Source organism: Macrobrachium nipponense, chromosome 28, assembly GCF_015104395.2.
Source record: "Macrobrachium nipponense isolate FS-2020 chromosome 28, ASM1510439v2, whole genome shotgun sequence".
NCBI lineage: Eukaryota > Metazoa > Arthropoda > Malacostraca > Decapoda > Palaemonidae > Macrobrachium > Macrobrachium nipponense.
In genome coordinates, this window is record NC_087217.1 from 5,505,413 (window position 1) to 5,520,529 (window position 15,117).

Here is a 15,117-nt window from a genome sequence, read left to right on the forward strand (position 1 = left end):
TTTTTTATTTATTTTTTTTTTACCAAGGGGTTAGACAATTTTATTTCATGTTCTGTGCTCTTTGTTTGAATTCTCATAAGATCCAGGTCTTTATCTGTGCCCCTCTCTTTTCTCCATGATTGTCTGGACCTTCCTACACTACTTGCTACTTCCAATGTCTACTGCTCTTCAGACCAAGTGTTCATCATTCCTTCTCTTCATATGTCCAAACCATCTCGCTTATTCTCGAGCCTCTTAATACCAGCCATATCTTCCTGCAGTGCTATGGCCATTAGCCTTAACATTTTTTGGTCCCACTTCACTGGTATTTAAGAGTATGTAGTTAGATTTTCTGCCACTGCACCCTGGTTAAAATTGTATACTGAACTCCAATAAATTTTATAATTCTAAATATTGCACTGAATAATTAAACTGTAGTTCTAAAAAGAAAAGGATTAAGAAATTTTGGTTTTCAACTGATCAGTAAAGCTTTACTACAAAAGTTTATTTCATATATAAAGTAAGATATGCAAACTTAAAAACTGTAAAAGTGATATTTATGTGAATGTATATACTGTATATTTATGTACATGCTGTCCATCCTGAAGACTTAATACTCAGGAACAGTGCACTCCCCTGAAATTTTAAGGTATAAGACAAGCTAGGACTTAGTAAAAGTTGTAATCCACTCTTATCATACACATTATATTGAAGGGAATGCTTCTTTGCAGTCGACTGGTTATGGCTCCTGTGCTTACATTGCTGCCATTCATGACATTGTGGGTAACTCACATTGGGTGTTGACTGTGCACACAAATAATTCCTATATTCTCTGGTTTAAATCTGTATTTCTTATCCCTGTCATCTCAGCAATGTATGGTTACATTACTACTATACCTTTCAGTGTTTTATATATGCTTACTCTTACACAATAGTACTGCATGAATTTTGAGGCAGTCTAAATATTTAATCATGTAACTGTATTGCAGCTTAGTTGTCTTCATACATTCTGGAATATTCATATGACATGCGTGAAATTTGCTGTTCAAACAGTTTGAACACCAGCCAAGGTTGCAGGCAAAAAGGTAGGTAATGAACAGATTACCTGGTATATAACATGCTTCAGACAAGGTTCTGATTTTTTGAAAATATTTTTTTTATTTGTTCCATTATAAATGACAATCAAATGGTTAATCTTTTCTGTTTTATTTTCAAGTACTTTACAAAAACTGAGTTGAAGGGATAAGGGAATGTTTAAATTTGTGTTTCTTTTATTTTGGTCAACCACAAATTCTGTCTCATTTCTGAGGACTAGGGGAGTTATATGCCTTTTAAAATAGCAAAGAGCTCCTTGAATATAATAAGGTGCAAGGCACGGGGAGTTCTTCTGCCAAGTTAATAATTATAACTATACTGGAAAATTTTCCCTTTGTACTTTGGAGCAAAGCTATGCCACTTACAAAAGTAATTAAGCGTTTCTGTTTTTCATATACAGTACAGTATTAATCTCTTGAATCTTGCCTTAAAAAATACAACATTGAAGATTTCACAGCCTCCAACATATGACAAACAATGTCGTTACTTTTAAACACAAGATTCAGGTTGAACACCTTCTTGACTAACTGAGGCTTCTTCACTTGTGGAACCAACAGGTGAAATCTCAACAGCTGTGGAGGTGGTTGGAGTTGGCTCAATTACCACAGGTGGTGTAGATGGAGACTGCGATAATGATGGAGGATTCATAAGCGTTGCCTCCTCCTGACCTTCCTCATCTTCATTAAAAGATACAGACTTAGCTTTGTGCCATACTACAACATCTACTATAAATGCTAGCAACATTACAGCACCTGTTATACCTGCAAAAGGTAAAGCATATTTAGATTTTAGATTTAACATAAAAGTATTAACTCATGAGTTTTCCTGTCTGTAAAACATATTGTTCCGAGTTACCTCTGATAGGAAAACTCATGGAATTAGATAATACCTAGTCATTTCTGGATGGGAAAACCTAATGTGTAAATATATAATTTCTTAGTAGCAGATTGAGGTGTTCGTTGAGTATTCAGATTGCATTTAATCATAAGATAAAAATGGTCAATTTGATTTTTTACAAGGCAGTAACAACAGCAAATGATCAATCAGTCCCTCAGGTTCCCTACCTAGTGTTAGGCTACTCTGTGCTCTGCTGTTTAAAGAACAGATGTAGCAATAAACAGCTGAGCACAAAGCCTGTATATCACTGGGAAGAGAAAAATGTTTTTAGTTTTATAAAGCAAACTTGCTGTTGATCTTAGTAATGAACACACACAACTGTTCCCTCTAATGTGATTAAAAATTGTTACGTATTATTCTCTAATTCTCCTGAATCCAGTTATAACAAGGTGTTATGCATTTTCCTAGTATGATGAATGCATGCTGATACCAACAGTTTAATAAATCACTATGATATGTACTGAACTAAATATTACTTTGAAGAGTACAATAATTTAGAAATGTGTCCAAACATCTTATAGGAATTCACCAGGTTTATGGCACAGTTTGTTCATACACAGAACAAACCTTTTAGGGCCCCCATACACAATGATTGTATGAATGATTGTCTGAACAACTGTTGGTATCGTTCATAAAAGCATTCTGTATAGGCTTGTCTGAATGCAAAAGTGGGAGGAGTTTCATGTCTGAACGATACCAGCTAAAATCTGTCACAACCAGGTTGCTGGCTTGTGACTTATGTCTGTCATACACAGGTTGCTCAATGTATGTGTTTGTCTGCTGATATAACGCTTTCGCACACGTCTCTTCTAGAGATGTTGCCATGTCTTCCCGAGACAAAATCTTTGTTCAGACTGAAATCGTTGTGGAGATCGTTCATACTGTCTGAATAGTGTGTGTGTTTGTCAATAACGACAATCGTCCAGTGTATGGGGCCTTTTAGTCTTAACATAAGGAATTTCTCTAGTGCGTGCTGGAGGTCGGGTTAAAATAAAATACCACAAGGATTTTGGTGGCAATGGGAGACAGCCAATGGGGAGGGTGGTGAAGGAGGCAAGGACAGCTAGCCCCTACCTGACTTTATATTTAACCGCCTCATAGCAAGATGGCACTACTGCCTTTCTAGCAAAGGAACTGGTTGTTTTAGCCCTTCCTGCCCATTTTATGCCTTGGTACTGGTTTTTCATGCACTTTTGTTTGTGAGTTTTTCTGTGTGATACTGTGTTAGTGTGTGTGTTTTGGATTCCTAGAAATGCAAACCCAAAAATCATCTAAGCAATCCAGGCCTCAGACAAGAGGCCTAGGGTTGGTAAACAACCTTTGTTCTCTTTATTTGGCTACCTTGGGTTACAGCACCCCATTCCACTTTTAGCAAGTGCAGATCTAACAATTGTAATGAAAGTAATCCCTGTCCCAAGCCTCATAATTGGTCTCCAGAGTAATGAAAGAATTTTGGTAAGATGAGGAAATAAGAGAAAATATAGGGCTCCATCTTTGGTTGGCTTTGTGCCTGGAGTGGCACCAGACTCGTCAATTCCTTGTTGTTCTATGTCTTCCTTGCCAAGATCTGTTGTTCCTCTCATTCTTCTGTTTCTTCATCTTTAGATGTTTTGAGAGGGGTTTTTGGGAGATCTTGCAATTACTGTTGGTCCCCCTGCTCTTTCAGGAAGCTCCCCCAGCCCCCAACAGTTTCCAGAGTTTCAGTTCCTGTGATGTCATCTCAACATACAATGGCCCTCCAGCTCTCTCTGCTATAGTTCTTGTGTCATCTAACTGTCAACAGCTCTTCCTGCACTATGCTCTGTGCTGTCACCATTCGAGTCATTTCCATTGACTTCCATCCCTGGATCTTCTACGTCTGCTCAGTCCAACTGTCTTGTTCAGATTCTGCAAAAGAGTAGAAGGTATTTTTCTTTGTCATCTGTTCCTTCCAACCCTGTCAGATGGAGGAAGAAGAACATAGTTCTTCTGTGCATGAAGATTCTCACTCCTGTCTGTCCAGACACGTCTGTGTCGACCCCATTCCTGCTTCATTTAGAGCTGCTTTAAGCTTTCTTGCTTCCTCTCATAGCTGTGCTCCCTTCAAGGCACTGGGACATGCTTCTGCTGCATTAGCAGACAAATCTCGCCCAGTTCCTGACTCCTGTACTGCAGTACACAAGTCCAGAGAAGTGTCTGCTAAGAACCCAAACCCTACCGATCAAACTTTTTTCCTCAGATGGTTTGTGTGATCTTGGCTTCATCTACTCATCCTGTTCAAGGAATGAGTGTTTTCCAAGGCCCTAAGGATGAGAAGGCTACCATCAAGAAGACAATTGTGAAGGAACGCTCTCAGGATCGAGACTGTTCTCATGGATCTTATAATCATTGCCCTTGATCACAGCAGTGTCTCTTCTACTTGGGTTGAGAACCCTACACGGTCGCTTAACCACCCATGATCTTCTCCCCTTTGTTATTCTTGCTCATGTTCTCCCAGAAGAGACTGATCCGCACTCTTGATCACATGGTCCATGACTGTCCTTCATGTAATGGGAGCCCTACATGTTTGTGTAACCAATCATGGCATTCTTCCTCATCATAATTCTCGGCATAAAAGTTTCTACGCACCCCCAAGGTTGCGTTGCAGCAAAGACAAGTGGATCTAGGCCCAGGCCTATCTTTAGACCAAATTAAGGTGGAGGGCCAATACTTCAACCATCAAGAGGCTGTTACTCTGGAGATAATTGCTTCATCAGCATTCCAAGGTGTTTCATGGCTTGACTTATGGTCAACAACATTGGCCAAAATCTCTTCCACTTCTACTATGGGGGACACTGAAGAGAGTGCCGCCTTCATTACATTGTTGCAGTCTGATAGAAAGACCATTTCATACTTGACTTATTTAACAAGTAACATGTGGGCCAACTGGTTGCCAAAAAGAAGAGATGCTGCTCTTTCCAAGGTCTCAAGATTCATGAATACAAATTCAGTCTTAGCTTTGAGGAATGGAGATATCTTAAGCTCATCATCTCTCTTCCTGAAGACCTGCTTTGCGCTGCAGTTGACAGACGTAGGGTGGACAACAATGACCGTCTTGTGCATCAAGCTGTCTCTATATCATCTGGTACTTCTTGTGCAAACACTTCTAAGCTGAGATCTCAAACTACTTCTTACACTTCCCCTAAAAGACCTCAAGGCACAACTGGACCTCGCAGAGGTTGTCAACCTTTGGTATCTACAACTAAGCTCCTCAGCAGCAGTCCCTTTAGCCCCTGTTCTTCCAGACCCAGGACAGGAGGTAGAGGCAGGGGTAGCGGAGAGAGACCATAGAGGGGTGCCCCTCCCCACTTGCTGCCACTAGTGGGAGGGAGGGGCATGCCTAGCAAGCCATTGGGCAACACGGTAGCAGTACGGGGCGGAGATCTTGGTAGTAGATATTCTATGGGTGCAATACTTACTCCCCTTTGAGCTTCCTCCTTCCCAAAGCATCAGCTAATTAGAGACCAGTCATAAATTTGTTGTCTACTCTCAATCTTTCCATCAGAAAGACTAGGTTGAAGATGGAAAGGCCTTGCACAGTTGTAGTAGTCTTCAGGAACTAAATGCTCATGATAGATCTGAAGAATGCATGCTTCCAGATTCCAATCCACTAATAAGAGGAAATCAGTGGCTCCATCCTTGGTTGGCTTTGTGCCCGCAGTGACACCAGACTCGTCAATTCCTTGTTGTTTTATGTCTTCCTTGCCAAGGTCTCCTGTTGGTACATCATCTTTGGAAGATTTTACTCCCTCTCATTCTTCTGTTGCTTCATCTTTAGATGTTTTGAGAGGGGGTTTTGGGTTTTGAGAGGGGTTTTTGGGAGATCTTGCAATTGCTGTTGGTCCCCCTGCTTTTTCAGGAAGCTCCCCCTGCCCGCAACAATTTCCAGAGTTTCAGTTCCTGTGATGTCATCTCAACGTACAATGGCCCTCCAGCTCTCTCTGCTATAGTTCTTGTGTCATCTAACTGTCAACAGCTCTTCCTGCACTATGCTCTGCTCTGTGCTGTCACCATCCGAGTCATTTCCACTGACTTCCATCCCTGGACCTTCTACGTCTGCTCAGTCCAACTCTCTTGTTCAGACTCTGCAAAAGAGTAGAAGGTATTTTTCCTTATCTGTTTCTTCCAACCCTATCAGATGGAGGAAGAAGAACATAGTTCTTCCATGCATGAAGATTCTCACTCCTGTCTGTCCAGACACGTCAGTGTCAACCCCATTCCTGCTTCATTTAGAGCTGCTTTAAGCTTTCTTGCTGCTTCTCATAGCTGTGCTCCCTTCAAGGTACTCGGCCATGCTTCTGCTGCATTAGCAGACAAACCTCGCCCAGTTCCTGACTCTTGTACTGCAGTACACAAGTCCAGAGAAGTGTCTGCTAAGAACCCAAACCCTACCGATCAGACTTTTCCTCAGGTGGTTTGTGTGATCTTGGCTTCATCTACTCATCCTGTTCAAGGAAAGAGTGTTTTCCAAGGACCTAAGGATTAGAAGGCTACCATCAAGAAGACAATTGTGAAGGAATGCCCTCAGGATCGAGACTGTTCTCCTCATGGATCTCTCTCGTAGTAGCCATCTTGCTTGGTGAGACGTACCCGCGTGAAGTCAGATTAATCAACAGATATCACAAGTTTAACATACGACTAGAATTTGAGAAATATCTAGAAGTGTTCGTGAACTATCGGTGATAAGATTAGTGTGAAAATAGTAGGATAAAGCGTCTTCTAAGTTAGTTTATCAAGTGTAATACTGTAAATCAGAACAAGATGGCAGTAAGTTCCAACTGCGGGAAGAAGTGGCGTAATTTAGCTTGCTTGGCGGATTCGCAATACGATGAGGTAGCAGGAAGGGAACTGGCATTTCTCATCTATGAAATCAGCAACAGTCCTAACCAAAAAGATACAAAAGCATTCATAGATATATTAGAAGGATATAATCCTTCAAACTGGAACAAATCTAATGAAAACATCTTGAAAATAATTGAAGAAGTTCCAAATAAAATCCAAGTGGTCAAGAGACTCATAAAGAAAATATACATAAACCAACATATTCCGACAAAGAAAATGAATAAGGTGAATCTTGTGAATATCCTAATTGATGCATTAGGAAAAAGAATGCCAAAAGCATGCAAACTGTGTAAGGTTTGGTATAGCATAGTCAATCCACAAAACCTAATCAGAAAATGTGCTGCATGCAACATTCCGACCCATCCACAGTGTGCTGAGGTAATGCAAGATTTGAGAAAAGATACAAGAATTTTTTGTTCAACATGTCTATCATGGATAGACAATGTTATTAAATCAAGATTGAATGTACAAATAGTTGAGGATGAAGAAGATCATAATCAAATAAATAACCAACCAAGTAATAAAATCCAAAATAAGAAAGAAACAAATAGAGAGAAATCAAGAATATCAGGTAAAAGAGAAAAACAAACCACCAATGAGATATGCAGAGGTGTCAGCAAAAAATTTCAAAGCATCAGCTCCGAAATTCTACTCAAGAGATAATAACTGTATTTATTATGCAAGAGGATATTGCAGAAACGGAGAAAATTGCAGATTCAGACACAAAATGAATAATTATGATGAAGGAAGATCAAATATTATGGAAAAGTTGGAATTTTTAATGTCAGAATTTCTGGAAATGAAAAAAAGAACAACATACCAGAACAGGAAAGAGACATGGGAAAATCCTTATTACTACCATTATTAAATGAAGGAGAAAACACGCAAACCATCATAGTGATGAATGCGCAGGGTTTAGTTACGAGTAACTCAAAAAGAAAAATAGAGTACTTAGAAGAACTAACCCAAAATGAAAAGAAAATAGATATAATGAATATAAGTGAAACCTGGTATTCCCAAGAGACTGGGAATGATGATCAAATAAAAGGGTTCCAAACTTATAGATCAGATAGAAAAAATAGGAATCAAGGGGGAACCGCAATATATGGGAAAGACAAAAAACAAGGAAAAATATATGAGAAATATAGTAACTCAGAATGTGAACTAATAGCGGTAGAATTTGAATCTGAAAAATTAATGAACATAGTAATATATAGACCTCCTAATACTAAAGAGTTTGACTTAATAATTGAAAATATGTAGAAATCACAAGGACTGGACTATTCTCCTATCTGGTGACTTCAACTTTCCTTTCGTAGAATGGAAAGAACGAATAGGAGATTGTGGTTGTACTTATACATATAAAAAAGAGAGTAATAGTAGTGCAGAAGATAAGAGGCAATTTGAAAAGCTATTAGATATGCTACTAGAATACAACATTCAACAAATAAATCACCTGCCAACAAGAAAGGAAAATACTTTAGACCTAGTATTTGTGAACGAGATGAATTATGTTAAAGAAATAATAGTTTATAATGCGAGTATTTCAGACCATAATGTCATAGAATTAACAGTTCATTCCAAAGCAAGTGAAAATAGAGATAAGCAAGAAATGAAAAAGTGGGAAGGATATGGAAAATACAACTTCTACAGTAAAAATATAAAATGGTCAGAAATTAATGAAGAATTAAACAAAGATTGGGATAACATTTTCGTAAGTGATGACATAAGGGTAAATACGGAGATATTATATAAAATATTGGAGAAAATAGTGGATAAATATATACCGAAGAAGAAAAGTAAACATCATTCATGCATACCAAGAGACAGAAGGATCTTGTTCCAGAAAATCAGAAAGTGGAAAAAAGGTCTTGCAAAAGAAAAAATGCATGGAAAGTTATAGAACTAAAAAGTAAGATAGAAAATGCAGAACAAAAGATTATACAATCAAAAGGAAATGAAAAACGGGACTTGGAAGAAAAAACCCTATTAAATATCAAGCAAAACCCCAAACTATTATACTCATATGCGAAGAAGATGAATAAAAGAAGAATAGAAATAGGCCCTCCGAGAATTGAAGGGAGATTACGAATGAAAAAAAGGAAATTTGCAACATACTGGCAGAACGATATAAGAGAGAATTCACCCCTAGAATAGATAATGAAGATAATGATATAGAAGTAAGGGACGAAAATAGTGAATATTTAGCTGACATAGAAATTAATGAAGCTGATATTGTGCAGGCAATTAATGAAATTAAAAATGGAGCTGCTGCAGGGCCGGATGGAGTCCCTGCTATTTTGTTAAAGAAAGTAGTTCATTCTATCGCAAAGCCACTTGCAATATTATTAAGACAAAGTGTAGATACAGGCAAGATTTATGATGAGCACAAATTAGCATATATCACCCCTACTTTCAAAAGTGGATCAAGACTAGAGGCAAGTAATTATAGGCCTGTGAGTCTAACATCACATATTATGAAAGTGTATGAAAGGGTAATGAAGAAAAATATTATGAAACATTTAATAAAAAATAATTTGTTTAATATAGGACAACACGGTTTCGTACCCGGAAAAAGTACACAAACCCAACTGTTAGTCCACCGTGAGAACATATTCAAAAATATGAAAAGCAGAAATGAAACAGATGTGGTTTATCTAGACTTTGAAAAAGCTTTTGACAAAGTAGACCATAATATATTAGCGAAGAAAATTAGAAAACACAATATCGTAGATAAAGTAGGAAGATGGTTAAAAGAATTTTTACACAACAGAAAACCGATAGTTATTGCAAACGATGAGAAATCGGATGAAACCAAGGTAATATCCGGTGTGCCACAAGGTACGGTGCTAGCTGCAATATTGTTTGTTATTATGATTGAAGACATAGACAGTAATGTTAAGGATTCGGTAGTGAGTAGTTTCGCTGATGACACAAGAATAAGTAGAGAAATTACTTGTGATGAAGATAGGAACGCTCTACAAAGAGACCTTAACAAAGTATATGATTGGGCAGAGGAAAATAGGATGGTATTTAACTCTGATAAATTTGAATCAATAAATTATGGAGACAGAGAAGGAAAGCTATATGCATATAGGGGACCTAATAATGAGACAATCACAAATAAGGAAGCAGTTAAAGACCTTGGTGTGATGATGAATAGGAACATGTTATGCATGATCAAATAGCAATTCTGTTGGCAAAATGTAAAGCAAAAATGGGAATGTTGTTACGGCACTTCAAAAACAAGAAAAGCTGAACACATGATTATGCTTTATAAAACATATGTTCGTAGTCCACTTGAATATTGCAATATGATATGGTACCCACACTATCAAAAGGATATTGCACAAATAGAGAGTGTACAAAGGTCCTTTACAGCTAGAATAGAAGAAGTTAAGGACCTAGACTACTGGGAAAGACTACAATCCTTAAAATTATATAGTCTTAGAAAGGAGAGAAGAACGCTACATGATAATTCAGGCATGGAAACAGATAGAAGGAATAACAGAAAATATCATGGAACTAAAAATATCAGAAAGAGCAAGCAGAGGTAGATTAATAGTGCCCAAAACTATACCAGGAAAAATAATTAAAGCACACAGGACATTAATCCACTACGCACCAGCATCGATAATGCAGCGTCTATTCAATGCGTTGCCAGCTCATCTGAGGAATATATCAGGAGTGAGCGTAGATGTGTTTAAGAATAAGCTCGACAAATATCTAAACTGCATCCCAGACCATCCAAGATTGGAAGATGCAAAATATACCGGAAGATGTACTAGCAACTCTGGTAGACATTAGAGGCGCCTCACACTGAGGGACCTGGGGCAACCCGAACGAACTGTAAGGTCTGTAAGGTAAGGTTAGTCATTGCCCTTGATCACAGCAGTGTCTCTTCTACTTGGGTTGAGAACCCTACACGGTCGCTTAACCATCCGTGATCTTCTCCCCTTTGTTATTCTTGCTCATGTTCTCCCAGAAGAGACTGATCCGCACTCTTGATCACATAGTCCGTGACTGTCCTTCATGTAATGGGAGCCCTACATGTTTGTGTAACCAATCTTGGCCTTTTTCCTTGTCATAAATGTTTCTACGCACCCCCAAGGTTGCGTTGCAGCCAAGACAAGTAGATCTAGGCTCAGGCCTATCTTTAGACCAAATTAAGGTGGAGGGCCAATCCTTCAACCATCAAGAGGCAGTTACTCTGGAGATAATTGCTTCATCAGTATTCCAAGGTGTTTCATGGCTTGACTTATGGTCAACAACATTGGCCAAAATCTTTTCCACTTCTCCTGTGGGGTACACTGAAGAGAGTGCCGCCTTCATTATGTTGCAGTCTGATAGAAAGACTATTTCATACTTGGCTCATTTAACAACTAACATGTGGGCCAACTGGTTGCCAAAAAGAAGAGATGCTTCTCTTTCCAAGGTCTCGAGATTCATCAGTACAAATTCGGTCTTAGCTTTGAGGAATGGAGACATCTTAAGCTTATCATCTCTCTTCCCGAGGACCTGCTTTGCGCTGCAGTTGACAGACGTAGGGTGGACAACAATGACCGTCTTGTGCATCAAGCTGTCTCTACATCATCTGGTTCTTCTTGTGCAAACATTTCTAAGCCAAGATCTCAAACTACTTACACTTCCCCTAAAAGACCTCATCCAGACCCAGGAGAGAAGGTAGAGGCAGGGCTAGCGGAGGGAGACCATAGAGGGGTGCCCCCCCCCCCCCCCCCCACTTGCTGCCACTAGTGGGAGGGGCGTGCCTGGTAAAGCCATTGGGCGATGTGGTAGCAGTACGGGGCGGAGACCTTGGTATTAGATATTCTATGGGTACAATACTTACTCCCCTTTGAGCTCCCTCCTTCCCAAAGCATCAGCTAATTAGAGACCAGTCATAAATTTGTTGTCTACTCTCAATCTTTCCATCAGAAAGACTAGATTGAAGATGAAAATGCCTTGCACAGTTATAGTAGTCATCAGCAACTAAATGCTCATGATAGACCTGAAGGATGCATGATTCCAGATTCCAATCCACCAATCATCCTGGAAGTTTCTTAGCTTCAGTCTTGTAGAGATAGTTAACTGATTCAAGGTACTTTGCTTCAGCCCCACAGGTGGTCACAAGTACTCACTTTAGTCTAAAACTGGGCTGATTCTCCCAGGATACGCATCTTTAGATATCTTGAGGTAAAACTAATCAAAGAAAGGGACCGTCTACTCCAATTTGATCACAGCTTAAGCATTGTGATAAATCGGGAGAAGTCAAATCGCATGCGCGGCCAAAGAATTCTATACCTCGGCATGCTTATAGACATGACAGTGGTGAGGGTACCTATCAGACCAATGCATCAACAAGGTCAGGAGCATTGTCCAGTGGCAGGTTATTCTGGTTACCTGTTATTTCTCACAGACCTCTCCACCTTTGGTCTCTTCAATGGAGACTAAAAGTTTTGGTTCCCTTCAAAGGATTCTCCCTTTTATCAAGTTCCTCTCTTGACAGAAGTGAGACAAGACTTAGCGTGGTGTCTGGATGGCAGGAACCTATTTATAGGAGTGTCCCTTCACTCTCCATGTCTGGAAATTCTTCTGTTCTTGGACACTTTGTACAAGGGTTGGGGAGCACAAATGTAAGATCTAACTTCAGTAGTGTGGCATCGCCATGACATACTGTTTCACATCCACACCCTGGAATTGAAAGCAGCCTTCCTGGCACTTCAGGAGTCTCAAGAAAAGGTGACGGCACTCTGGTTCTCGAGTTCAACAATACTACAGTAGTAGCTAATGTCAACAGACGGGCTAGTGTTCTGTCAACTTCTCAAACTGACAGTACAATTGCACTAGTGGGCAGTCACTCACTCAGTGGATCTCTCAGCCAGATACATTGCAATCTGGAAAGAGGAATGTTGTGGCAGACAAGCTTGAGTTGTTGGGGTCAAGTGGTGGGGACAGAGTAGTTACTACATCAGAAGGTAGCAGAAAAGCTTTTTCATTTGTGGGAAGGCCAACAGTAGACCTTTTTGCATCAAGATAAAAAACTAGATGTATTTTATTCGGTTGTTCCAGATCCCTCGGCCATGGCAGATGCCCTGAAACACCCTTGGAACAACTTGGATGTTTACACTTTCGCCCCTTTTTGCCTAATCCAACAAGTAATCAACCTAGCAATGATTTCTAAGAACCTCAGGATGACTCGGTGGCTCTCTTGTGGCCACATGCAGAATGATACCCCATTCTTCCAGCTTTGCTGACTGAGGCACTGAGGGAGATTCCACCGTGTCACAACCTTCTTTGCCAACCACTCATTGAGAGGTTTCACTGATCAGTAAGGTCCCTATCTCCTCGTGGCTAGAGACTATCCAGTTTCTCCTACAAGCAGAAGGCTTTCTCAGAGATGTCTGGTTATCTCAGATCATCATCTACAACTGTGTACCAAGGAAAATGAGCGGTCTGCTGTGATTGATGTCATACACTCTGGTCAAAACTACTATTCAACAAGCAGTGGACTTCCTAATTTTTCTCCATAGGGAGAAACTTCTTTCTGTGTCAGCCATCAAAGGCTATAGAACTGCTTAGGATTGGTTCTGCATTTGAAAATATAGACCTTTCTTCTTTGTGGGAAATCTCTGTGCTTCTCAAATGTTTTGAGCAGTCCTTTTCCTTGAAAGATCTAAAATCTCCAAATTGGGACTTGACCCTGGTGCTTAAGTCTCACTCGCATTCCATATGAACCCTTTCGGGTTTCATCCACATACATTTAACCCTCAAAATGGTTTTCTTACTGGCCTTAGCTTCATGTTGGTGAACTTCATGGACTCTTTTGACATTAAACATATGAAAGGTTGAGGTCCATAGCCTTCGAATTTGCCCCGGAATTCATAGCCAAGGCTCAAAAACCTTCAGTTTATGAAGACAGATTTGAGTCTTATGATCCTTTCCCCTGAAGATTTTTTGTTGGTAACAACCCAGACAAATTACTCTTATTTCCTGTCAGGGTGCTGCCTAGCTATCTATAAAGGACTCTGCATCTCGGACCTGAGTGTCGAAGACTTTGTGCTAGCACGTGCTGGAACAAGAAAGATGTGTTGAGGAATACCATCTCCTTTTGGCTATGTGAAGTGATTAAACAAACTTATATTACTACTTCACATTCAGATACCAAAAACAGTGCATGCAAGAGCATGTGATATTAGGGGCCTAGGCCCTTCTGTCGCTTTCAAAAAGAACTTGTTGGTTCACAGGATTTTAAAGGCCAGTACAGTGGTTCCTCCATATTTGTGGGGGATGCGTACCAGACTCCCCTGTGAATATTTAGAACCCGCAAATAGTTGGAACCCCTATGAAAATACTTAAAACCTCCTGTTCTGGTAGTTAAAACTCAAGAAAAATCCACTTACAATTTTTATACCTGGTTTTTTTAATAGTTTTATCACAAAAAGTGCATTTTATGATGAAATTGATAAAAAACCCAGGAATTTATGGATATTTCTCACAGAAAAATACTGCTAATAGGCGAACTTTCCGTGAATAATGTGGGCAAATGTTCCAGAGAGAAATCTACGAATCTGGAGAAAAGTTAATTATATCTTAGTTTTACCAGACCACCGAGCTGATTAACAGCTCTCCTAGGGTTGGCCCGAAGGATTAGATATTTTTACGTGGCTAGAAACCAATTAGTTACGTAGTAACGGGACACACAGTTTATTGTGGGATCCAAACCACATTATATCGAGAAATGAATTTCCATCACCAGAAATAAATTCCTCTGGTTCCGCGTTAGCCGTGCCGAGAATCAAACTTCAGACCACCGGATTGGTAGCCGAGCGCGAAATGCACTCGTCCACGAGGAACTGCAAATCTGGAGAATGCGAATACGGGGGTCCATTGTAAATGGTTTCGTCAAACCACCTTCACCTGTGAGGCATTGCCCACAGGTCCTTGGGAACTTTTTCCTTGGTTCCGAGGCTTACTCTATCCTCCCACTCAGAGTAAGTCTCCCCTACATTAGGGCCAAAGGTTAATCAATTGATATTTTCATCACTAACCACCCTGCAGGGATAACATATATGGCCCAACTCAAGCCACCCCTAATTCAGGTACCTGGACTGGAGGAAAAACTGGTGTGTCGCAGTGTTGTTGGGGTAAGTCAGGTCAGGCTGCACCTGCCTCCTCCACCCATAATGGCATCAAAATCCTTGTGCTATTTTACCCAGACTCCAGCAGGTGTTAGAGAAATTCCCATATGTTCAGACAGTAGGTTTGTTAGATATGAAAAATGCAAAC

At 39.9% G+C, this 15,117-nt stretch overlaps 1 protein-coding gene and 1 long non-coding RNA gene across 11 annotated transcripts in view; one reads left to right on the forward strand and one right to left on the reverse strand.

Annotated features, from left to right (window-relative positions):
- The first annotated feature begins 756 nt into the window (after positions 1-756).
- LOC135201381 (uncharacterized) lies at positions 757-2,006 on the forward strand. Its single transcript, XR_010311522.1, has 2 exons — positions 757-1,064; positions 1,632-2,006. It is a non-coding gene; the product is annotated as an uncharacterized LOC135201381 (long non-coding RNA).
- Positions 1,169-15,117, reverse strand: part of LOC135201380 (solute carrier organic anion transporter family member 74D-like) — a 381,276-nt gene continuing 367,327 nt past the window's right edge. For all 10 annotated transcript variants that reach the window (XM_064230228.1, XM_064230232.1, XM_064230234.1 and 7 more), the window contains one exon: positions 1,169-1,835. In XM_064230228.1, the coding sequence (XP_064086298.1) occupies positions 1,564-1,835 (272 nt within the window). In that variant the 3' untranslated portion in view covers positions 1,169-1,563. The remainder of the gene's footprint in view (positions 1,836-15,117) is intronic.